The sequence below is a fragment of the Gasterosteus aculeatus genome, chromosome X, assembly GCF_964276395.1.
Source record: "Gasterosteus aculeatus chromosome X, fGasAcu3.hap1.1, whole genome shotgun sequence".
In the NCBI taxonomy this organism is placed as follows: domain Eukaryota; kingdom Metazoa; phylum Chordata; class Actinopteri; order Perciformes; family Gasterosteidae; genus Gasterosteus; species Gasterosteus aculeatus.
The window spans coordinates 8,838,010-8,863,547 of NC_135698.1; the positions used below are offsets into that span (position 1 = coordinate 8,838,010).

At 42.7% G+C, this 25,538-nt stretch overlaps 3 protein-coding genes across 5 annotated transcripts in view; all 3 read right to left on the minus strand.

Annotated features, from left to right (window-relative positions):
- Positions 1 to 14,238, minus strand: part of LOC120809290 (insulin-like growth factor 1 receptor) — a 59,134-nt gene extending 44,896 nt beyond the window's left edge. The window contains exons 1-2 of the mRNA XM_040162991.2: positions 13,064 to 14,238; positions 5,187 to 5,750 (exon numbers count right to left, since the gene is read on the minus strand). Of these exons, the coding sequence (XP_040018925.2) occupies positions 5,187 to 5,750; positions 13,064 to 13,172 (673 nt within the window). The 5' untranslated portion in view covers positions 13,173 to 14,238. The remainder of the gene's footprint in view (positions 1 to 5,186; positions 5,751 to 13,063) is intronic.
- A 3,033-nt stretch (positions 14,239 to 17,271) lies between these two features.
- On the minus strand, positions 17,272 to 21,306 carry cfap161 (cilia and flagella associated protein 161). Its single transcript, XM_040162485.2, has 8 exons — positions 20,974 to 21,306; positions 19,660 to 19,749; positions 19,343 to 19,560; positions 19,163 to 19,244; positions 18,618 to 18,653; positions 18,292 to 18,414; positions 18,072 to 18,145; positions 17,272 to 17,573 (listed from the first exon to the last, which is right to left on the minus strand). Exons 1-8 carry the CDS (start codon positions 21,043 to 21,045, stop codon positions 17,387 to 17,389), a joined length of 882 nt encoding a protein of 293 aa, XP_040018419.2. The 5' UTR covers positions 21,046 to 21,306; the 3' UTR covers positions 17,272 to 17,386.
- Positions 21,307 to 25,509, minus strand: cers3b (ceramide synthase 3b). 3 transcript variants are annotated; one of them, XM_078082486.1, is made up of 12 exons: positions 25,371 to 25,509; positions 24,892 to 24,930; positions 24,253 to 24,426; positions 24,052 to 24,169; positions 23,750 to 23,868; positions 23,611 to 23,668; positions 23,217 to 23,267; positions 23,036 to 23,128; positions 22,779 to 22,907; positions 22,139 to 22,245; positions 21,887 to 22,040; positions 21,307 to 21,792 (listed from the first exon to the last, which is right to left on the minus strand). In XM_078082486.1, exons 3-12 carry the CDS (start codon positions 24,423 to 24,425, stop codon positions 21,673 to 21,675), a joined length of 1,122 nt encoding a protein of 373 aa, XP_077938612.1. In that variant the 5' UTR covers position 24,426; positions 24,892 to 24,930; positions 25,371 to 25,509; the 3' UTR covers positions 21,307 to 21,672. The 3 variants fall into 3 exon arrangements, with proteins under 3 accessions (XP_077938612.1, XP_077938611.1, XP_040018418.2); XM_078082485.1 differs by lacking the exon at positions 25,371 to 25,509 and adding an exon at positions 25,114 to 25,329; XM_040162484.2 differs by lacking the exons at positions 24,892 to 24,930; positions 25,371 to 25,509 and having other exon boundaries at positions 24,253 to 24,602.
- Between the last annotated feature and the right edge of the window lie 29 nt (positions 25,510 to 25,538).

Sequence of the window (25,538 nt, forward strand, 5' to 3'; positions counted from 1 at the left end):
ACACGCTATTCGTGTTGCAGGCCTCTCAAAAGTCCAAAAGCAACCAATAAAACCAAATGTATGTGTAACCAAACTGAGCTTTTCCCTTCACGGGGGCTCAGCTTCTAGGAACTGAGTGAAGACTCAGTACTATTGAAGTACAGTTCATACTGCAGCTGCTAATGAATAACAAGAGAAGCTGTAGGTTCACGCTCGTTCTCCAACACACAGAACCCTATTGCTTCTTTTGCCCTTGAAACACTATTTATGAAGACATAACCATCTAAGAGCACAAAGAGGAGAAAGGACTCCCGTGAAGGGAGCTTTGTCTGCTTTCCCTAATGCATTTGTATCAACGACACCGCAGAGTTGTAACACTAAATCAATAGTTCCCAGTCCTCCGGGTAAACAACAGCAACAAGAGCGTGCACACAAACAAACAAACAAGAGTAAACTCAACAGGATGAGTGGGTCTCACGTGTTGAATTTGACCTCCTGAAGTCTGCGTCTACTACAAAAAAGGCACAGGTCCAGCTTCTCCTGGAAACCGCACCAATGGCCCGGTGGACAGAAAGAAAACACGAGCATGCAAGCGGAGAACATGACGGATCTGACTAATCCATATTTTGTCTGGTGTTTGTGGGAGGGCAGAAATGAATGGCTTTGAGCGACATGAGTGCCATCTCTCTACGGTGCCCCGCTGCCTGAGCGCTGTACAAAATGGAGCAGCGGCTCATGCTGGGTGGAAACATCGGATGTATGAGTACTGAGTCACTGTGCCCGGAGGAAAGCGCCGTACTATCAAAACTGGAATTTGAGTCCGCTTCTACATCCTGTCCCTGTAACCCCGGGGGCTTTTATAAGCCTCAGAACAAACAATTTAAAATGTAAAAGCCTCCTTGTGTCTGCTGTTGGTTTAACTTAAAACGATTGGTGATCATAAGAACACGGCCACCTCAATCAAACACAGCATCAATATCATCCGTCTCATTGCCAACAAACAGTCTCTGTATGGCCCCCACAAATGTTGACTGCACATACAGCCTGTGCTGTGTTTCCCCCTCGCTATCCCCTCACAAGTAAGGTGCCAGGAATTTCTACCTTTTTTACTTACAGGGGCAGCCTCATTCCACCAAAGTTAACATGCATGCCTTATTCCTGAGGTATCAATAAATGGAGCTCCTAGCCAGCCTAAGTGGAGCATAATTTCAACTTGGTTCGATCTTTCTGCAACCGATCTTGACACTGAGATGCATGAGCTATGTGGTAACTCCAGAAAATCAATTCACAATTCTCCGCTGAGGGGGAAGGAGGATTTGCATTCTGTTTTTGATTAAATCATGTTCTTGTCAATAATATTTTGAATAAATGAATTAGCATGGCGAGTCAGGAAAAACACCACCAGTGCAGCCAGAATGAAATAAATTTCGGTTAACATAGTTGGATGAAGATAAAGCATTGTGATATTGTATAGTTTTCTTATTTTCATTAAATCTCAAGTAAAGACTAAAACCAACAACAAATTCTAGAATTGTCTGTGTAGCCAACGCCCAGCTACATTCCTGAAGATGGGAACTGTACTAACACATGCCATCCTGGTGCTATAAATACTGGTTAGTGTACCGAATCCGCGCCTACAAATAGTGCTCAAATTCCCAATGTTTTCCTGTTTTAGAATCTGCTACGACCTACAGCTGTACAACAAAATGAATGCATTCATGACCAAAGTTTTAGTCAGAAACCAATGGGATTGGGGCTGAGTGCCCCAGACCGAGGAGGGAAATCAGAAAGCATTAAGAAATAGATTGTTGATAAGAAAATATCAACAGCCTTATCTGCTCCATTCAAAGAGATCACACCGCAGAAAAATGTATTCTACGGTGAAGGTTGCCGTAGGTCAAATCACTCATACCAAACACATGAAGTGGATCTCTGGCAAGGAGGGAGTAAACATATTATCGAACGCAAAGGTCTACCAGGCCAGTGTGGAGCTCCCTGCGGCTATGGCTCCAAAATGATATTCTATGTTTCTTCTGTATTCAATACCAGGGTTTGTCACCTCAAATTTCAGGTTAACTCACTGTAGCTCGGACAGTAAAACTTAAACGGACATTGCACCAAGTCCAACACAGTTTTGCTTTATCAAGAGCAAAAGGCAGTATTCGATTCACTAAACATTCACAGTCAGACTTATCTTCTGTTGATATGAAATACGATATTCAGCCGGCATTGTTCCTTCAAATCCGACAACCCAGCATTCCATCTCACAAGAAGACATGCAGGCCGCGTGTAGAATACTGCGTGAGAAGCGCGTGCCTCCTCGAGGAGTTGGGAAGGTGAACCTGCCGTGAGACTGGGAATGGACACAGCAGCACGGTTCCCTGCTTGTCGGCCCCGTTTTAATGCCTGGTTTTGGCTGGGCTTGGGGGGGGGGGGGGGGGGCAGAAGGGAGGCCTGTCTGCAGACAACACAGACACAGAGACCTGAGAGGGCTATTTGAAGCAGGCCAGTTTTCGGTCGCGGGATCCCCCGAAGCTCAAAGCAAACAGTGCGCTATGGCAAAGGCTCCACGGCTTGGCCAAACAAGACACTTGACTGTGAACGCTGCGGGGACGAGAGTGTCTCCCGACAAGCAAACAGAGCAGAGAAATCTGACGGGCGGAGTTGTTAACGGGCCCCCGATGAGCCCCGCGGCAAAAGAGTTCAGGTAAGGAGGCTCAGCAACAGACAGGCAGCAGCAGCGGGGAACATATGGCGGATTTGGGAGGAAGCATGGTGGGGGGGGGAGAAGGAGGGAGGGGAGGGGGGGGCGCACAATGTGGAGTGACGGGCGCATTTTCGCACTGTGCTTTAGTGAGAGCTTGCTGTTGTACACTTGACATTTGTCTGACATTCCCCCTCACCCTCCTCCCGCGTAGCGCCCCTCAGTCTCCTCTTCCCGTCGCTGCATGCCACTGAAAAGAACCCAGAACCTCTGCTCCGATCTGCACGTGCCTCCGTACTCACTCCCGCCCACTTCCCTTCAGCCACATGTAGGTAGTCCACATGTTTTCTGTCCAGCATCATACGTTAATCTAATACACCCAAAACTTTTGTGGGAAAAAAAAAGGTGTTTGGTAGGTGGAAAAAGGGGTTTTGTTGCCCTGTGAAACACTTAGGACCCAGAGGCTAAAGAGCTCCCCCCTCGTGTGGTGTAATTAAAGAGCAGAGCGGGCCATGTTGACTATAAAGACCACTGAATGCCCTTGAAGGAACATCTGTACTGGTGAAAAACAAGACAATTATGCAGAGGGCTGGAGGGAGGCAATCTCAAGCAGGATGCAGAGAGGTAGACGCATCAAGCCATAAAAAGACAGGGTGAGAAATGTTATCTGCGCAGGAAGGAAGCCTGAAATACTTACAGACTTACTTTAGCTTCATTCTGTTCTATTATTGCATGGGTAACCCCTCCTTTCCCCCCCACTGCGTTACTCCCCAGAGCATTTATCTGCAGCCTTGAGAGCTCAGGGCCCTCTAATGCATTTACCCTGACCTCGGCCTCACAGAGAAGTGAACCGGTTCAAACAACAAGTCTCTCAAGTCGTAGACATGAGAACTACTGACTGCAAAACACTGCGCGTGACTTCAAGGTCATTCACAATCTACACAGGGCATATTTGCATTTTATGAACAAAGGTGTTCATATGAAAACTATTTCTGAAATCCACTCGGCAACTGTATACAGATTACGGGAGCGATAACAACATGCAGGGAACTCGGTCAGTGCAGAGAATAAATAAACAGGCGTAACAATAAATGTACAACCTAACATTTCAATAGCGTTAGATATCACCAGGGAAAAGACACTGATTTCCACTATTTGTTCTGAGGGTCCACGGGGATGAAGGAGGGTGGGGTTTAAGACTGACCATGGGAGCTGTACACAGGTCTTTAATAAAAGAGCTAGAGGAACTTTCCCACCATTCTTTCACACAGATGAGAGAACGGAGAAAACGACAGTTTCTTTTGCAAAAACTACAGTCTAGATTGACATGTTTGGTTTTAACCAAGAAAATAGAATATCTGTAAATCTTCCATTAACTCCATGACAGAGTATGGGTATTCAGAGCAGATATAAGACGCCAGTCTCTATCAAGTAACAAAATGTATTAATGTATCTATGAAAGAGAGCAATGAAAGGTAAATAGTACGCAACCTTGAAGACACAACATTGTTTCAAATCATTTAATTTAATCACATTTAATAAAAACCTCTAGAATGCCACTGGCATTGGCATCTTTTAGATATTTTGTATCCAGCACAGTTTTTTTAGTTGTAATCTTATATCACCATTTCAACTCTTGAGATTTGCGAATTGTGTCTTATTCTGTGAAGGAATTTGACTGATAAAAACCCTCTGAAAAGCCTCTTCCACCCTTGAAGAAATGTTACAAAATAAAGCATAGATGGATACATTTAAAAAGGCTGGAACGGCATGCTACAGTAGATTTGAAGAGGCGGGAGACAGCTGATCTGCTTGTCCCAATTTCTAATCGAAAAGCACGAGCTGTCTCTCCCTCTGTAATCTGAGAGAGTAACAGCGGTGTAGATGTTGCCACACTTGCCGTGAGAGCGGCGTGAATAGATTGACGACATGACCCTCCTCTGAACTGTTTTTAAAAATGCATTACCGTACCGCGGGGCCAAAGTTATACAAGGAATACACTCCCCCCAAATTCTTCAATATAACCCTTTTCATAAATTGCAAAAAAAGTCCCAAGGCAAATATTTAGCTGAAAGGGTCCAGACAGGTAGACAAGCTCATTTCTTGGCAGAGCAACGTTAACCTCAGCTGAGTATGCCTGTCTAATACCTACTGCTCTATATTGCAGCCGTCCTTCACTCCACAAATAGCCTGATCTGAAGACAAGGTCTCCATAATGAACAGAGAGGAAATGTTTGGCCGGTGGATAATCCTGCCGCCTGACGGTAATGAAGGAAAAACCCTTCATGGCTTCATGGGATTTGTGCGCTAGTGAAAAATAAAATGGATAATTCAGAATGGTTGCGAGACTGTAAACTACCTACATTGATCGAAGGCCCATTTGCATTTAATATAATTATACCACAAAATGTTGCCCATTGCGGTTTAAAATCACCTACAGCTGCTTCATTCATTATGTGCTGGGATTAAATATAAAACAAAGGCCGAACATATTTCAGGTTACCTTTCTGGCACTGACTGGAGGTCCAACAGCGGTAGTCGAGGTTGTCATTGAACGACGTCCTGCGGCAAAGAGGGTTATCCTCCATGATGCCTGGGCAGACGTTGTCGCACTCTTTTGCCTTCTTGTTCCCATTGATGACGTTGTTAAACTCGGCGTCCATAATAAGAGACCAGTCCACGGAGTCCAGGTAGCAGAGCTCGGGGTTCTTCTCGATCCGCAGCGCTCCTCGAGTGATGTTTCTCAGGTTGTACAGGCCGATGTCTTTCAGGCTGGTCATCTCGTAGATCACCAGGGCGTAGTTGTAGAAGAGATTTCGCCCCCCTATGACGCTCAGGTTGGGGAAGAGCATGCTGAGACTGTCCAGGCCCGAGACGCGAAACAGCAGCAGGTAGTCGGTGATGACGGTCAGCTTTGGGAAGGAGAGGGAGCGAAAGGCCTCCTGCTGGATGTTGTTGGTCTTGTCGGTGATGAGGAGGATCTGCAGGTAGCCTTCCACCACCGTGCAGTTCAGCAGCCGCTTAAACTCCTCAATGTCATTGCGGATGTCGATACTCGGACCACAGACTGGAAGAGACAGAGAAGGACGACACATGAAGGTCTATGTGCAATGGAGAGAATTACAGATTTTCGTTTGCATCCGAAATGAATGTAACAAATGTTGTTTGGTAGGAAATACAGCAATTGCTGGAAAATATAATAAGCTTCTTGAGGTATCAATAATATTTAAAGCTACATTGTATAAAATGAAAAATAAATATTTATTCACAATGAGTTTCAGAAGGGTAAAACGTGGAAAGGACCATCTGTAGCTCTATCCGACATATCAAGTACAAACTGAACTTTGTCACCTCAGATAACCCCAGCGTTTGAATGAGCCATTCCTCTTTCTTTAGAAAATAACACTCGAAACCAGCGCCCGGGGCGCTCTCAGACACCACACACAGTTTATTGTGCTCTAATGCAGCTTTCTAGTCTGATAGACCTTCAAAGCCTCGTCTAATGAAGCGAGATCTAGGGCCGCTTCACCGACTCCACGATCATGTTGCAAAAAACCTTTATTGAATGGCTTTCATGCTGAATCTTTGTTTAATCAGATATTGAAACATTTTAAATAATGCAGCTGAAATGTTTATACCAACGAGTGCAAGACATTTGTCTTGGGAGTGGAAACTTTACCATTATTTTTAGATAACATCCTCTAGCAATTATTCTTCACTAAGTGCAACTTTAGTCGTTACTTTCAGCTAACGAACTATTTTAACTAATAAACCACTTCTAGCGGCGGTATCGAAATCCCACCCACGCAACCGCCCGAGCTAATCACGAGCCGCTCTCTGCTGCATAAACGCGTAGCATTGCGGCAAAGGTTTGGCTGAAGGGACCAAAGAAACAACACTGGATGTGAGATCAAATTGATTTAACGTCTATTACACAGATTTATGAGCTACAATGCAGCCGGCAACAGGAAACGTTTTTGGGGGCTTTTGGAATTTTTGGTTCAACCTTTACATAGCATTACCAAAATTAAGAATACAAACATGTTTTACCATTTATAGCAAAACAAATGCAACCATTAAAACCTGTATTTACTTTTAGCCAGGCCTCTGAAGTATCTGTCCAGTATTTTAGCTTCCTAAATGTAATTATTTCTACCATTCATTTTAATTTTGGGAAACTTGTTGGACCTCTCTGCTTAATTGTTAAATAGTTTTGCACTCTCAATTGAATTGTGATAAGTAAGAGTTCATACATAAAGGTGTTACAGGTGACTGAATACGTGGAGATATTTTTTCAACTAGGAAGTAACTAGGTTAGTCAATTCTTCTTTAAATAACTATTTTAACTTTGTTGCAAACTGCACATAGTATATTTATGAACAATAAATGCGTAGAATATTTATAGAATTGGCACATACTGACACCAACAGGTTGCATAATATTTGGAACGGTCTAAAAGAAGGTTCAACAGTCAGTACAGTAAATGCCTTGACATATGAGCTCCTCGGTTAAACCTGTTATGTTCTTACAGAGGCTTGGGAGGCCAATGCAGTGAGAGACACTCACAGCGCCTGTCCAAAAGACAAACAGGCATGTTTTCAATCAAAGTCTTTGATCCTTTTTAAATCCCTAGGGATAACGCAAAGAGCTGAACTGTTTCAAGAGCTAAAATACTGTGCCACCAGATGCCTTTCTAATATGGTTGTATGGATGAAACCACTTTTTTTTAAATGACAAAAGCGTCCTTTCATAATATATATATATACAAAAAATTATATTAAAGATGAGTGCTGTCAGAAGGTCCCTGTGAGTAGATTAACTTCCCCTCGGCAGAAACAAAAAAGGCCCTCATTTAGGTTCTTCGTCCAAACTATTCTTCCAAAAATAGAAGCTGCATTGTTTATGTGGTTGCGGTGGCTATATTTGGTCCTGTCAGGGCCCTTCACGTCTCCAAATTTAGAGCGGAAACCATTACTCCACGAGAAAATTGTATTTGCTTTCTCCAATCAACACCAATGCCCCTGGGCTCCACTTGTTAGCCATCGAACTGCATGTCTTCTTTGTTTCATTGAGAATTTTCTCCCGGCTCCTCCGGCAGCCGGAGGGAGGAGGGGAGGAGGGGAGGAGCCACTCCAATACAAAGACTAATTTGTTTGTTGGTAAAGAGAAACTCTAGGCTCCACTTCCTGACGAGGGCATTATTCAAATCAGGGGGCGTCTGGGCAGAGAATGGGGGGCGAGTGAGGGGGGGGCAAAAAGACACTTTGAAGAATGAGAGATGTTTCTGCTTTGCGTAGCTATGAGAGGGCTCCCTACTGGCGTAAAAACCCAACAGAAACTAAGATAAATATGGATAGAAAAGTATTTCTGGTTGTTAAATATTCCTGTCTGCCATCTCCAATTAGATGTATCCTAAAAAACTGCTGCAGAGAAGAATAGAGCGAATAAATGCAGAATGGAAGAAACGCCCCCTCTTTGTGAATCCCTTGTTGTACTCATTAAGTATGTTAAGTACCAGGAATTTCAATCATTTCCTTGGAAAGGGATTGAGTAGAATGTTGTTTCAAACCAACAAAAAAAAAAACAGTCTTGAAGAGAAACTGTTCAAGCTTCTCTCATTCTTTCCACTCAATCTATTTATTGTGAAGACCACAACGGCTGAACCAAATTTGGATCACAAATACGTTATCTATTGCTACATCGACAGGAAGAAGTGGTTGAAAGAGAAAGTATTGCGCTGATGTTGTTACGGGTACTATATATAGTAATAAGTAGTGAACTTTTTGCAGCGTTGTGCACGAAGAGGGATATGACCTCATGTGTGTGTGCGTGCGTGTCTTCGCGCTTCACACTGCTGAGTAAACACACATATCTTCACAGCGTAATGCAATCCAACGGCTCATGTGTATGATTGATAAACCTTGCCATGGCCCTCCAGGGAAATGTCATCACACACACACACACACACACACAAGCCGGAGTCAGCTAAATAAAGCCAAAGCTAATGGTCAGTGTTTATCTTGAGTTCACATCAACTATGATTCAGAATCATGAAACTGAAAGCTGAAAAAAAAAGTTTATCAAAGAGACTAACTGAGCATTGCGTGATACTGATCATTTTATCCTTTTTTACATACAACCAGCTGTAAATTCCATGAAGGTTATCAGGAAGATCCTCTGAATAGTTACTATGTTAAACTAAATATTCATATAAAAAACATTGGGGCTGCAAATCTTTTGTATTTTTACTGAAGAAATTTGTTTTTAGTGTATCAATGCTCTTTTGAGGGAAATTATTGATTTTTGAGGATACAAAAATACAAGAATGATGGGAAACACGGAGGATACAAGTACTAAAAACAAATTGTATAGAACTATAGTAAAGTAAAACCACTATATATATATATATATATATATATATATATATATATATATATATATAGAGAGAGAGAGAGAGAGAGAGAGAGAGAGAGAATAAAAAACATAATAAAAATACAACTTTATTAGTTTTGAAAATACCACGTTGTCTGCCTGGTTTTCACCCCGCACGGCTGCAAATAGACTAAATGAAATATGCATTTTCTATGAAAGAAAATGTTAAAATGTCTCATTTGATATAATTCTTTTTTAAACAATGTATCAGTCAATATTTAATTGATACCTATCAAAATGAATGTGTGAATTAATGTGTGATCGTTTTTCTATTTCATTAGATGAGATTTTTCATTTCAACAATTGGCTCTGGTCCATGGGCGAACCCAAAGCATTCGCTTTGAGAGCTGTGTATTGATGCATATATGTAACATGGCATGAGAACGTTACACGGTGAAGATTTACTCACTGAACCATAGGAACAACAAGAAAAAAAAATGTCCCACTAAAATCCAGTACTTGTTGACGCAGCGAGGGAACTGGTCGCAGTGCGGTAATATCCCCTCACACCTGCCACATCAAGTGGCCCTAATCCCCAGCACACTGGAAGTCATCTGACCAGCAGTCTGGTGGGCCACTTCCCCTCAGCGGACCTTACTTCAAACACCGTGGCTCAAGTTTCACTAAAACCCCAAACAGTAACACTACACTGTCCATCACAACAAATCTCACTCAAAGAACCTCCCTTACGCGTCCCAAAATAAGGAAACAGGGCACGGGGTAACTGACCTTTTTAACACGAACAGTAAAACATGATCAATGTCAACGACTACATTTAATGTGCTGATCCATTACAATGAAATATGGTTTGCAGATATTTTTATCAAGGGGAAAATGGCTACAACAAATGAAGCTTGTAGGAAACTTTCAAAATAATGGAAATTGAGGAACTCTTATTAGTGTTTAAATATAAGTGGTGATAAATGTATTATGGTAGCATTAAATCCTTTATATGAGTCAAAGCCAAATATAATTTTTCCTAACATTGCTTGTGTGTCTGTCACGTTAACTCTATGGCCCTCTCTGGTGTATATCAGTGAAATCCATAAAAGAAAACAAAGTACGATGAATAATCAGGCATGACAGTTAATTGCTATATTTTAATTCAGCGGTGATGCAAAATCATTTGCACATAAAAATACAACTTGCTCTCCAGCATTTACGGCCTCTTAATTTCCTCATTAAATATAAATAAACAACTGATGGTCTCACGATTGAAACAACAACAACACGACAAAAGGAAGTGGTTTCTCGCTGCGATTCTGAAAACACCTTGAAGCTTAATCTTTGGCAGAAGAGATCTCCAACCGGGGGAGGATCCACGTTCAGGTCTTGACGAACCTGCTTTTCAAATCGACCCACCAGGTGCCATCCAATGTAGAAGCTAATATTTGCAATCATGACAACACTCCATGAGCCACTAAATCGTCAGCCTGTGATGATGATGTATGTGCGGTTGGCCAGAGACTGCGTTCGCCCAAATCCGAAGCAGGCCACTTGAAACAGAGTGTTTAATTAAGCATTGTAAACCTCAGCTGGCAGCCTGGAGGAGCTGCACGACAGCGTCTCACTGCACTCTCACAAACTAGCCCAGTGACACACTTTAACGTCCTTATACAGGGGGGCGGGGGGTGCACGCCACTGACTCTGTCCTGCTGCAGTACATGCACAAAAAACACACAAATACGCACAACATAGGGCTATTTAACGCACACGCACTACACTTGGCGTTCCTGCATCAAGCCACGGCAGGGATATGGGGAGGGAACGCATGCTGGAGGGGCGAGTGCATGTAACCATGTCGCCCCGGTCACAAGATGGAGTAGGGCACCTTGGAGTAGAGTTACAGCAGTCATATCTCAGCCACTGGCATGTTAGTCACACTGTCCCTGTCAGTTTAAAAAAAGACAACATAATAAATATATCTATACATACACACATATAGATATGCTTTTATCAGAGTCACTTGCCGGATCACGACCCCCAAATGGAGCGATGGGGACGAGTGCACGCCAAGCGCAATGCTTGCTGGCGTTTGATTATTTATGCCGCCATTCAGGTTTTCAAGAGCAGCGTGTCCCTTCATATATAACCAAACAAGAACACTGGTGTGCCCTCGTGGAACGGGACAGACGGTGCTTGTACTCACAACCCCTGGGCCAGCGTTGTTGGGGACATATCTATTTTTAACGCTGATAGTGACGGCGCCAAGTGATGGAGTAAAGCGCATCGGGGTGTACGGGAGACCACTACCGTATGAACAGCAAAAGCTATCTGTGATTTTTTTTTCCACTACGTGATTATAGATGCAGTCCGACTCTCGGCGGCCCAGTGAACTAACCCCCCCCGCCCCCCGAGCAATAGACAGAGACTCCTTGCTGTGTTGATCTTCACCACAGTATTTGTCTCTTCCTGCTTTGTTCTGATAGGCGTGATGTATTATGCGCCACAGAGCATTGAGATGTGAGAGCACCCACTTTGGGTCCCAGGCCCAGTCGCGGTTGTCTCATCAACTCAGGGAGGTGGCACAGAAAAGCTCCTCTGCGTGGCTGGGGTCAGACCGGATGGCCAGTGGGTTTTTTCTTCTATTCGAATGCTAATATAGGTCAGTTTATATGTCTCCTTCCCGTGTCAAGGCATCTCCACCATCCCACATGTCCTCTTAGGAAACAGGCAAATTAGTACGGAAGTGATGCAACACCCTAAAACACAAAAACAGAGCATGCCACCCAAGTTGAGCGGAGCCACAATCTCTGTGCAGAGAGTTGGCTTTTCGGAAACTACAGCTAGTTTAGACTTTCTGAAAAGGCAGATATGGCATCATCTTTGTTCAACATCGTATTTAGAGAGTTTTAACTGAAAAGCCAAGTAGTCGTTTTGAGATTTGTTTTAAAGGTAATGTACAATATGCTGGCTGAAGCCCTGATAGGTGCATTTGAAATGTAAAGACCATAAAACAAAACATTTAAATCACAGCAAGGGTACTGAATTTGCTAAAAGCTCATGAACTTTTAACACGACTAAAGAGGAAGTACTTTGAAGTTTCCCACACGGATTCAAAGAGAAAAATCAGTGCAATCAAGTTATTGGTTGGTAACGGAAATCGTATCAACTCACGTCTTCCTCAGTGTTTTATTTCAACACACGTGTCCGTATATGTAAAGTGTATCGATACTAAAATGCCATGTTTTTCGAGACACTTCTACAGTGTTTCCATGAGTGTGAGAACGTGATGCGACGACTCGGATAAGAATCGTGCGCGCGCGCAGCAGCCCGTGCGTGTCCATCCAGACGCCACATAGCTTCACACGGAGTAACGTCACCGAGGCGCTTTAATCATCCGCGGTGTTTATGAAAAATAGCCGGCTGAAGAAAGCCTTTTCAATTATTTGCCTGCATTTTGTGGTTTCTTTTTTTTTTTTTTTTTTTAATATGGCTTTTTAAAAGAGCTAAATGTGATTTAGGGTTGTTTTTTTCCTTCTCATGCGCAGCGACGCCACGAAATGCAAAATGGCCACATGGTCGTAGTAACCTTCAGCTCTGGTGCCTAGATTTCATCCCTTTGCTATCTGGATGTCTAACGCGAATGTTACCACGTCCGTAAGCTTCCGGTCATCAAAGCCGCTTCATCTTATGAGGCGATATGCGCACAATAAAGCAGATGTTGCGTGCGTGACGCGCAGCTGTGCCACATGGTCCTCAAATAAAAATTCGCAAGTCGGTGGCTACATTAGGTTTGTCACATTGAGTATCTAGGACCTAGTGGTAAAAAAAAATGCGGTTCAGTTTGTTTTTAATAAAATACCCATTATTCATTCCACCAGTCAGCAAACGACTGCAATACAAGAGGTTGAACCAAGACCCCCCCTCCCCCCCTCCAAAAAAAGCACATGTCAACCCATGCGTAACAATAAACTTTAACAAAATATTATAGTGAAAAATACTCACTCTCTCCATGTGTGGACCAGATGCAGATAGTAGAGAAGGAGAGCATCAGCCCCCAAAACAAGGTCGCGCTACGCATCCGTGTGTCACAGCTCATGTTCTTCAGTATCATTCTCCGTTTGAAAATAAAAAAAAATTTAAAAAGCAGGGATGTAATTGAAATTAAATAATTGTACACACCAGCCCTGCAAAGAATATGGAGGAAAAAAATGTCTGTAGCCCAAGAGGGCTACTATATGGTAGCCCGCAAATGCGGGGCTTCCAGGGTTTACTCTGAAAAATAGGAATAAATGTTTACAAAATCGCAGGAACGAGATATTCCTCTGAAGGATGAAAAAAAAAAGCCTAAAACAGTTTGTTATTTTTGCCAATCACGGGATACTTTGACGTCGGCTGGTATGGCACACGAGCCAGTGATTTTTCTGGATAAATGATGGTAATCCCCATCTTCAGTCTCCATCTCTTGAAAACAGCAGTGCGCTTACAGTGCAATCAGGCCCGACACTGACGGTACAACAGATATCCCACTAAATGTTATCCTTGGCAGCCTTTTCCACCATAATACATTAACGCCAGTGTTTCTAACACCAACCCCCCCCCCCCTGCGGTTGTTGTGTATGAGGGAAGGACCGGGGCAGAAAACACGTCCAGATCCACAGGGTGGTGGCCGCGAGGTGGAAAATGAATGAAACCCCCTTTTCTCTCTCTCTCTCTCCTTTGGTTTATGCCATCCAAACAGCGCAGGCTCTCAATCCCCCATAAAAGCAGCAGCAGCAGCCCCCGGGCCTCGGGGACAATTTGCTCTCCTCGGGTCGGACTAGGAAAACACCAGACGTGTGCCACGCAACAGAGAGAATGGGTCTCCAGCTCCTCGGCGTCACACGCGACCTCGGCTGGGGTTTGGAGAGGGAGAAACGTGTCCACAAGGAGTTGCCCTTTATGCGTGTTTTCTCTGTAATCCTCGTGGGGGGGGGGGGGGGGGGGGTTGTTAAAAGATTTTTTTTAAAAGAAGAAGAGCGCAAACAGAGGGTCCCGTTGCGCGCGTGTGGATACGGAGGCTGAAGTCCTGCGGTTCGCCCTGAGTTAACGCAGCGTTGCGGGTCCGCGGTCCTCCGTGGGATCTCTGCTGTAAACAAGAGTCGGCTTCTCTCTCTCTCTCTCTCTCTCTCCCACAGAAACGCACACGACCGGGGAGCAGGTCGGAACACCCGGACTGGATTTGAGATCCCTCCGAAATCCCATTAGATTCCTTAAAGGAGACGCCGGGTACTAATACTCCTAATGCCGCTGGGTGTCCCCGAGCAGCCGTGGTGTACGTGGGCTATTTCAATTAGAACGACCGCCTTGTTATGGATTCCGTGACATCATTACAAGTCATGCGTGCACATTTCAGTGTCTGCAGCAAAGCATCCTTAAAGTAGCCCGCGTTTATAGACGAGCCCATTGCAGGATGATACGATACTATTAATGACGCAGGATAAATAGCGGGTAACTGTAATGCACAGTTTTATTAGACCAATTTCTAAAGTGACGTGGGGGCCCGTGACAATATGTACTTACAAGTTTTGATGTTTCAGTTTACATATTTTATTGTTATATTATTATTATCGTGGTCCATATTATTCACGGATTTGTGTTTAATTGAAACACCCACCTGCTTATCAGCAAACCCGTGCACTATTAATATTCCAGCACATGGATGCTTTTAGTGTCTTGGCCCGTTTGGAGACGGGAGGGTTTATAGCGCCCTCTATCGACGAACTGCTTTTGCTTGACTGCTAATGCGTCTCAGTCAAAGATAAGATGTTACTCCCTGAACTTTGCATCAACGTGTGCAGATCTGAAAATAATGTATTCCAGGGTTGTTGACTGAGCAGCTTTGTGTCCGAGAGAGGTAAATGATTGAAGTTTTACTTTCAACGTATATTTGCTCTCCACATGAAGTCACCAGAGTATCAGTCACGGATTTAAATGAAGTATTCCTTTGGGTTGCTGCTGATCGTGTGGTTGTTTTGTACTGTGGGTGTGAACATACTTCCTTTAAGCTTTCAGTACCATGAAGTCCATTTCGCGCATTGGAGCTGTACCATCGGGCCGGGTCACCAGTAAAGCCCGACATGGACCCCTCGTTTTTAGGAGACCGGACTATATATTATGTGGATTCACGTTCCGCTTAAGCGACAATACTTTTAATACTTAAAATGGGGAATTGAAGAGGTGTTTGGATTATGACATAATCAGAGTAAATATTCTATGAAATGAAATCCCTTGGTGAATGGGTAGATCCCGGATCAGGATCTTCTTTATATGTTTAAATATCAATACATTTAAAAACAATAAATATATGTTGAGATATGTTTGTTTCTCGTATTTCTTTTGTTTACATAATTACCAGAAAAAATGGCATTAGCCGCGTCATGTTATATATTTATTCAAATGGAACGATTTTGAAGCTTATTTATTATATCCGATAAATCATTTACGCAGAGACCAAAGTAAAGTGTGCTGAAAGCGAAAATACTTCCACTTCATCCGGAATGTATGGCGTGGAAAAACAGACTTGAGTTCAGGGTTAAGTAGTACATTTATTTTTTAGAAAATCATAAACCTGAAAGCCTGTCTTCTCCTTCAAGTAAAGTGAGTGGTTGCAGTATAAGAAACAAAAAAAGGGACATACATGCCGCATGTGCCACCTTATCTAAGTAGAAATGAACCAAGTGGCTTTTTTAATTGATACATTTTTATTGAAACTCAAGTTGTGAGTATTTGTTTTGGTCAGAACAATCTCTTGTCCTTTAAATGTTTAGGCGCTGCCCTCTGCTGTTACAAAGGCAGCACAGAAGCTTGGAACGAATGTGAAATTAGACCAGGACATCAAGTCAAAACTGCCATAATGGCAACAAATACGTTTAGGGATAGTATTTCAATGTTATAGATAATAAACATCTATAAACCCCTACTATTGTTTGCAGTAAAGGCACTCTATCAGATGTACATTGATGTCCTGTTTTCTTCCCTCTCACACACACAATTACACATTAAAGACACAAAAAGGTACGATTTTTTTTTAACACTGAGTTCTGAAATTAACATGAGAATATTGAGGTCTTCACATGCAGCCTTCATCTTCTTCGGTTAAAAAAGAAGCCCAGCACGCATCAATGCCTCCCTGATTCTCTCTTCACACACTGCTGGCCAGTTTAGTGCATATAAAGCACATGATTCAGTATTAAACATGTGTAATATACAGTACATGTAACAAATGTGCAGACTGGTTGGCAGGAATGTGCATAAAAATAGGTTTGCGTATACTTCGGCCAACGTAAGCTAAGCCTAAAGTTTTATATTAACGGCACCGTTATTTTCCTCATCAGCAGGGCAATAAAAATGCTGTTACTTCCCATTATGCTCAACACAAACACACAAACACACACAAACTCCTACCTGCTTCCTCATCTCATCATTCCTCCGTCTTGTATATGTTTTGTGTAAACGTGGATGCCGAGGACAGCAGCACAAAGTCCATTGAGGACTGAGGGGATTCCCATAATAAAAACGGTCCCAGCAGCAGGTGACCTGAGGCCGAGCAGAGGAGGCTGCAGAGCATCCAGAGAGAATCACAGTGAGAAAAGCGAGGCAGCACAGTGGCTCAAGGCATCCGAAGCTCGTAACTAAAGTGCTTCTGGTGTTTCTCACCAGGCTGACAAAGATGAAGGAAAGCTGGATTATGTCTTTATACGCCACTGAGTACAGACCCCCTGAATATGTGTAGATGATGGAGCCATCTGTAGATAAGTGAGAAGGCTTCAACAAGACAATATGAAGGTAAGCAGGTTAAGAAGTTGAAAAAAAACATTTCATTATGTCTGTGAGGCTGAAAATACAACCCAAGGACTTGGTGACTTTACTACTTGAACAAAACGAGAAACCAACCTTTTTAAAAGGTCAGAGCACGATTTTTAAGCAGTATAATAAGTTAGCACCAAAGCCAATGCCTCCTTATCTGCTGTGTGTTACAAAATGCTTTTATTTGATTCAGCAACTGCGGCACCAAAACAGTACAAGGGTTGTTTTTAAGAAACATATCAAATGGTTGTTCCAACAAAGCCAGCAGTCTGGCCGGCTAATGTGTATCTTATAACCTCAACCTGCAGGCTGAAGTTCATCCTGGAAGAATGTGTATGGGTGGGAAGAAGAAAAAAAGACCCAAATAAAACAAAATCAAGCTTTATTTTAAAAGGGTTAAAGTTTTATCAGCGATGTAGTATCCATCTGCCGTATTTTTGTACCCGTTACTGCATTAGGGTGAACTGTGTTACTGTGGATTTAGACATCAGGGTTTGCAGGTGGGGGCTCCTCGTTGTTTGCCGCTGACGGTGGGTGGCTGAGAGTTACGGGCCCTTTCCCTGCAGAGTCGGAGGTGCAAAGTATCCAGTGGTTGTTGTCCTGCTCGGCTTTGTGCGAGTCCAGGAAGGTGTGAGCCGTCAGCTCATACCCTTTGTCATATGTGGTCCTGCAGAGACACGACTGTTACACACAGAATGACAGAGGGCCGGCAGGCATTGGGACAGCATTTTTGCTGCCATACTGGAGGTCCTCGTCTTATAGCTGTGCAATGCAGCTTGATCAAAGTGAATCGGCATGTTGCGTTTCTGTTAGATTTTGACAGGAGTTTTAATTTGAGAATGATAAAATATGTTGTTTGGGTTAAGAAAGCCGATTCATCTCGGGCTGCAAGTGACTGATTCAGAGTTCAGGTTTTTCACTTGACTGTAAAAACAAAAGTCCTATCAGGCTGTTTCCTTATCCCACAATTAGCTGACTTACAGTATATCGAGGTATATTTGTGTCTTCATTAGGCACTTACATCAACGATACAGTTGTATTGCTCAGCCATCTCACATATTTATACATCATTTATACTTGGACCTCCAAATTGACATCGGACAGCAAATTGAAAGCCTTTCCATCATGTGATTTAGGTTACATTTAAAATGAAAAATGTAAATACCAAAGGACATGATCTCCCAGAACAGCGAGAGCCTGGTTTGTCTTGCAGTGTTTGATCAGCACAGTCATATTTACCTGTAGAAAAATGATCATGATTGCATGGAGATTGCAAGGGGAAGAAACTAAGGAAAGTTTTTTTACACCACAGATTTAACAGAACACAAAATGCTGATGTTGCTACAGGTGTAATAGTTAACCATGAGGATGTATTGTACACTTACTGGAACAGGTTGTCCTTCATATTCAAGCCTCTCCTGGGGGTCAAAGTGGACTACCTTCCACCATGACATAAAGGAACCGCTGTCGTCCAAGTTTACTTCTTGTAGCCTGGACTTCATGGCACACTAAAAATAAATCACAACGATATGCAACGTACAACTGCAGAGACTCTGGTTGAAAGGTCAAACAAAAGTGCTGCATTGTGAATTTTATGCGTGTAATATTTCTACACCTCAGCTTTGTTAAACCTCTAAGAACGTGGTTGTCCAGTGCAATGTATCCTAGTCAAATGTCTTCCGCAAATAATTCATGTCAAAATTGGATCTACCTTTTGAAAACTTTGCATGTCACTCGTCAGGTAAAGCTGTAAAGAGAGAAGAGAAAAGTGTAATCACAGTTACTTTTAGTTCTAGACAGAAAGACAGAGACAGACATAGAAACAGACCGTTAGGCAAAATAGAGTCCAAAATCTCTGTAAAAGAACCATGCCACCCCATTGTGTACCTGAATTAAAACAACCCCTTCATAGTAACAACAACAACACATATTGAGTCAATTAAATAATTAAGACAATGGCTCCAAGCGCAACAGGGATTAACCTTGATCCATAATAACAGGGTTTATAATTATGGTTATTTTCTTAAACTTTAGAAAGCCGTTACAGAACTGTTTTCACTGGCTGCATAATGCTCCTTATGCTTGTGAGATCACTGGGGTTTTTGTAAAATACTTAAATACGCGCGTGTGTGTGTGTGTGTGTGTGTGTGTGTGTGTGTGTGTGTGTGTGTGTGTGTGTGTGTGTGTGTGTGTGTGTGTGTGTGTGTGTGTGTGTGTGTGTGTGTGTGTGTGTGTGTGTGAGTCAATTTTACTTACACCGCCGGCAAAGCCACTCGTTGTTTTTAGAGCAAAGCTTTGCTCAAAATGCAGAGTCGATCCTTCAGGACTGCCATCAACACTAGCATACAAGCAACATTACAAGTTTACATGTGGGAGTGTTTTTGCAACGTGTGTTGATTGGGCTTTGTTAGGTTTTAAGTGTGTATGTGCGCGTACCTGGTAATGATGAAAGCGGTGGCCACGCAGGCCTGAATACAACTTCCTGCACTGACTCCACATGGGGCTTTAATGCCAGCCAAAGGAATCCTCTTCAAACTGTTGATGTCTGCTCTAATGCTCACTGCACTGCACTCCCTCTTTTCTCCTCCCATGTTCACCAGCATCACAACATCCCCGAAGTGCAGCCTCCCATCATTTGTCATAGTGAGATTCACCTGGACTCGAAACATCAAACAGGATTATCATTGCCATCCCCATCATCACCATTGTGGAAGTATTTGTGGTGTTATTAATTAGACAAAATTATTTTTTACCGGTCTCAAAATGTTTGTTTTGAGGAAGTCTACTTTTTGGGTAACAAGCTCACCCCTCCTTTTTTTCTCAAGGTAGTCATTCTTACCATCCTGGAACGACATCAACATATTTCAATGAATAACGTGCATACAAACAAATTAATAGTTTACAACACAGCTGGCTCTGTGATTCCTGACTCACTTAAGAATCATGAATCAACAGAATATAAAAATGGCTTCAGCAGTAACTAACTTAATAGCAAACAATAACAATTCACTAAATAAAGTGAATAGCTTCCAGCTAACGTAATTTCAACAATAAAAAAACGTAATAATGTAAGATATTGAATTGACTTATGTTAGCTATTATATTGACTTAAGAGACCGTGATCATTTGCAGTTTCTGGGCCTTTTATGGTGGAGAACAAAACGGAAGTGGAGAGATGATAGGTGATTTTATTTATCAATTTTATAAATTATGGGGCAAAATAACCATTGGCTACATTTGGTACATTGGTGGGATTTCATTTCAGCGTAAAAGACACGTCGTATGGTAATTGTGGAAAGCAGCTAAATTTTCTAGTTCACCGCATGACGGAAACTACTTTATTAACGTTAAGCTAAATGAATCCCACCACTGAACCACTCAAGTTCCGTTTGTGTCCTTCACCATAAAAGCCCCAGAAACCGACCCCGGTACTTGGTTTTGTAGAAGTCTTAATGTAACTCAATATAACAGCTCACAGCGTTCTGGACTTTATCTAACGTTACATAGCACTGCACGTTTTATTCAGACAACATTGTTACTATTTCACTTGTATTATTTCCTAATAGATAGAAATTCACGCCTGTGTGATAATAGTCTTCTTTGTCCTGTGAGTGGAGAATGTTTAACGATTTACGATGACAACGTATTGTTACATACTGTGAGCATTTTGAAGGATTAACATACGGTGTTTGACAGACGTTAAACATTGGTTTAAATGCGGTTTCTTAATTAGCCTCTAAAATTACAACATACTATTTTCGGCACAATATAGAGACGAACAAAATCAATAGTGCACGACTGTCTAATGTGGTGAATGTCTAACCAATGTCTAACCAATCTTACGTCTTACGTTACAAACAGTTAAAATTATATGGGTGGGCTGACAATCGAACCACTTCTAATCCCTAATGTAAACTAACTTTAGCTGTAAGAAAGAGCACACAGCTTCTTTGTAAACATGTGTTTACGCAGATGAATCACTCGCCACCAGCTGTCTCGTTGGAATTTACTTCAACTTTAGCTATACTAACGTTAGCTAAAGCATACGGGTTATATTTTGAACAAACCTCTTCAAAAAGATTCTCCTGAAACCAGTTTCCCAACTTCACTTTTTTGCTGTAAGTACTGGAATAAGCCATCCTGGAAAATGATGCGGATAACTTTTGTGATCCTGCTAAAACGTAAACCTACTTTCGAGCGTGCCTCGATAAACGTAGCCTTAGCATGGTTCGCATGGTGGTTTCTATGGTAACCGACGACCGGTCGTCTTCTGTCAGTTCTCGTTTATTCACGCGAGAGGGCGTGCTAGTTCCGTAACTGATATCCAGGGCCAGTGAGATCTCACGGTATTTCTGCTAATTTTGTGTCTCGTGCCAGCAGGACGAGCTCATAAAAAGTACTCAAATAAAACGTTTATAAACGTAAATACATGTGAAAGCATATCATGTTGCGTAGATCCAAACATGTGGGCTTAACACATCATTCTTGTGATCACCACCATACTACAACTTACCTCAAAAACATACAACAATGAAAAATACGATATGAAAAAAGAAGAATAAATTGTTAAATGTTCTGAAATCAGTGAAATACCAAACAATTCTGCACTTAGCTCTTTATGTATACTCATTCACAGTTCCTTTAGAAAAAAACTCATTGTTTATTATGCAACTAGATTCAAACCGTTGCAACCGAGACTGAATGAGTAGAGGACAAAAGGATCAGTCCTGCTATCCATGTTCCTCTTTTCTCTGTTTCCGTACACGTCAGTGGCCATTGGCCCTGTCTCTGGCTCCAGTTCCATTTTTGTGACTTAATTTGTTGTCCCTTTCCCTCGGTGAGTCACTGTCATCCTCTTCTTCATCACTTCTCTCGTCGCCTTCCAGCTACGACATGAAGATGTGCCAGAGAGGAGACGTTGAAAACACAATCATGCATATATTTAACATTAATTAAACATACAGGCCCCGGTAAACACACCTTGCTAAAGATACATTTGTAAGCCATTCGTGAAATGAGAACAGCCCAATAGAGGTGGAGCATCTGAAGAACCAATAACATCACGTTGAAGAAGTAGTAGCCAAAGAAGGGAGCAAACTCCTCCATTGGATACACCCACGAGCAGTGAATCAGCCTGTAGGGGACACGCAAATGTATTTCATGACTTCTGTGTTTTTTACGCATTTCTCCAATATTGTCACGATGCATCATCTTTGCATTTCCCACACTTACCAGAAAGGAAAAATGACAAGTCTTGTCAGCATAAAGAGAACTGTAAACACCACAAACATGGCGTTAGCAGTCCGGTGCCACTTGGCGTAGTTTAATACCTTTGCACCCTGTGACATAAAAACAAGGAAAACATGTTCACTTTCTTGTATAAAAGCATCGTTTCATCGTCGGTCATAAAATTTCTCTAAGAACGTTATGTACACATTTAGAGTGTAACATTTGTGCAAAAACTATTACCTGTGAATATGAATGGGGTTTTTTTTTTTATTTGGACCTACTAAATGAATGGTGGGGCACGGCAACCGCCTTCCAGATTACTGCTGTTCAAAGTCCAGGCAATGTTCATGCAGCATGGAGGGGCTGCACAAGTCCTACTTGTCCTACTTCCTTCCGTCCTACTTGTTTGAGTCCTGTAGAGTTTATCTACGGCATCGTGTGCAGGTTTTAGGCTCTGCGTCAAACTACTGACACAGCGACTGAACCGCATTTATTTCCTCAGAAGCAAATTGTTATACTTTTATTTGAAGATAATTGTGCTTTAGAATCTTAAGTTGTGACCATTCAAAATAACAGTTATCTTCTTTAGCCTAAAATACGGTCCCGCAGATTAGTTTGCACGTGCACTGATGTACGCACTGACCTCCAGCAGTATGTCGGCACAGTCGTGAGCTGCCATCACCAGGGTTCCAATACGAATGTAGTTTGAAATCCAAGAGAAACTCAGAAGAGTCAGTGTGGCTATGTGATGAATCACCTGCTCTTTAAAGTCCTACACAAACACGGCAGTGCAAGTGACACAAAAGACATCCAGAATGTATTGCATCTGTATAACATCGAAGGGAAATATGTGGCTTGGTTTGTGCGTCGTGCACCACAACACACCAACACCATACTCACCTTCCGTTTCACATCAAAGGTGAGGCTGAGGAGCAGAGAAAGGTAGAATCCCATTTCCAAGAGGTAATAAAAGTATTGAGAGGGCAGCATGGACTGCATGGACACACAGCACACACACTCAGATGTTTGCATACTGTAATATTGTAAACAGCAGCCTGAAAGCAAGAGCAAAATCCCTTACCTGTCTAGGAAAGCCGGCCCAAACCTCCCTCAGGTTATAAAGCCACGGTTTCTGCAGCCAACAAAAACAGAGGGAAATACATGTGTGTGGGCGGCGAGGGGGTGGGGGGGGGGGTTGCCTTGAGAAGGGTTAATGTTAGCCAACGAGCTCATGTATGTTTGTCTGCGTGTAAGATAACCCTGAAGCCCAAAGAGACATGTGAGGTTCACACACACTGCACATAACAGTGAAATCAGAGTAATACACACAAATACATAGACAAAACAAATAGACAGATCCTCCCCAAAGTAGCAAAGAAAACAATTTGTGCAATGAAAAAGCAATTACTGACACAAGAGACTGATTCTGTAAGAGGGATAGTGGTAAAACCTCAGATTGAGCCAAAGCTACTTACATCATAGAGAGCTAGGACCCCATAGACAAATGCAAAAGTATAAAATACACATCTCCAGCTGTTGACAGACAACGACAACAATGTTACATATTTACACAGAGACGCTTGTTCTCACGTCAGTGCACAGTCAAACACACACCTCGCCTCGCAGAACATCTTCCGAAGCCCTGGGCGCTCCTGGTTCCTCCTTCTCTTAAACCACACTTGGACTCTCCTTTCCGACCAGCTGGTCTTCTTACACAGAGACCTCACATCCACCTGAGACACGAGGGAAACTACACAGCTGATACGCTCTCTGAGGACGTTTATTTCCAACCAAGGGAACAACTCTCTCTTTTAACACTACACAAAATCATGCAATCAAAATCAAAAGGCACCAAATGACAGTTGATTAGGACAACAAAGCACCCACGTGTTTTTATCAGTGAAACTTTCACATACCTGCGATGGGGCGCGTGCACGGCAGCGAAAATAGTTTTCTAGGAGGGGGTTTGGCTCCGCTGTCAGGCGTACACTGTCCCTGATCCCCCAAACATTAGCCAGTGGCGTGGCCAGGTATCTGCAACAGCACGCATTCAACATTACATTGCGAGTTCAGCTCGTGTGACGCAATTGTGAAAGCCGGCGATTGCACATGCTTGCCTCTCAAACAGGTATCTAACGAGCAGCAGGCAGAGGGCGCAGGGCAGAGCAGCGTGGAGTTGAGAGGTTTTGGCGTAAACGCGGCCTTCACCGTCCTCCAGGTCGGACCAGGAGACGTTCGTTGGCAGCCACAGACGCTCCCACCACAGCCACTCGCTCACTGTCTGCAACATGCTGCCGGAAAAAAAGAAAACCCCAGAAGAATCTAATGAATTGGTCAATGTGGATTCACGGCCAAAAATCCACCACTTTCTTAGTCTTGAATACAGCCCGCCACTTTTCAGCTGTGGCCACTTCTGGCGACAGGCAGTCACTAAGGAAGTGAGCAATTTAGAGATGGAGTACAAAAGATATCAAAGGGCGAGGAAGATAAAGAAGGGTGAGGGGAAATTCAAATGGGGTAGATTAGAAGATAAGTAAAGTCCTTTATCTGGGCTCTGCCCATGATAGACGGCAGGTACGAACACATTATTTGACTAGTTAAAAATCTACCTCCAAAATATGAAATCAAGGTAATAAATCATTTTATGTACTGCAATTCCCGTGATGATTCACCAGCATGCAGCATTATTCATACTAGTGTATCCCTGAACCTCAAAGTTAGTTAATAAGTCAGCATCGTAAAACAAGCATACATGCCTTCAGGGAGTCTTGACCAGTACCAACCAAAGAGGGGAGCTGAGGAAGATTGTGTGCACAGAGTGACAAAGTCCATTCAAGTAGAATATATTGAGAAAGCTACACCTAAACTAAAATATACAGTTCCATACTTACAAAGAGGTTGAATGTTCAGAATACTCACAGAATACATCCATTAATGTATACACAAGCCCATGTCCACACACTGAAACATACACTTACCTTGTACAGGGACCTGCCTGAGAAGCCTGTCTGTCACTTATTCAGTTTATGTACCGTACTCCATCTAATCCACATCAGATAACAGCACTAAAAAGAGTCTACATGTTCAGTCTCTCGGCCGACGTGGAGCTATTCTTCAAAGACGGCATGAAAAGGTAGTTTGAAAAAGTCAAATATTTACTCATGAGCCAATGCTTGAGTTGTTCTGTACAATGCACCTCACGGTGTGTGTGAGGCGACTGGCGCAGGTCGCTCACCTGGATGGAAACAACGGGATCCTTCCCTCCCACCCTTTCTGCTCTTGCAATCACACACTTGAAGTTGCAGCAAGTCCTTTAAGGTAAAGTAAGTTCATCGCTGGGCTCCCTTGATGTAGAAGCAGTCTTTTAAACGTGGGACAGATACCTTCACCTGCAAGAATTCCC

Bases quoted from the DNA above. Each gene is read 5' to 3' on its own strand.
- cers3b (XM_078082486.1), bottom strand. From the start codon at position 24,425: ATGTTGCAGACAGTGAGCGAGTGGCTGTGGTGGGAGCGTCTGTGGCTG. The intron at 24,170-24,252 runs GCAAGCATGTGC...GTGCTGTTGCAG, and splicing joins GTTAGATACCTGTTTGAGAG to ATACCTGGCCACGCCACTGG. The intron at 23,669-23,749 runs GTGTGTGTTTGA...GTCTGTCAACAG, and splicing joins AAGATGTTCTGCGAGGCGAG to CTGGAGATGTGTATTTTATA.
- cfap161 (XM_040162485.2), bottom strand. From the start codon at position 21,045: ATGGCTTATTCCAGTACTTACAGCAAAAAAGTGAAGTTGGGAAACTGG. The intron at 18,654-19,162 runs GTAAGTAAAATT...CTCTCTTTACAG, and splicing joins CGAGTGGCTTTGCCGGCGGT to CTTTACCTGACGAGTGACAT. The intron at 18,415-18,617 runs GTAGATCCAATT...ATTTATTTTTAG, and splicing joins ACATGCAAAGTTTTCAAAAG to TGTGCCATGAAGTCCAGGCT.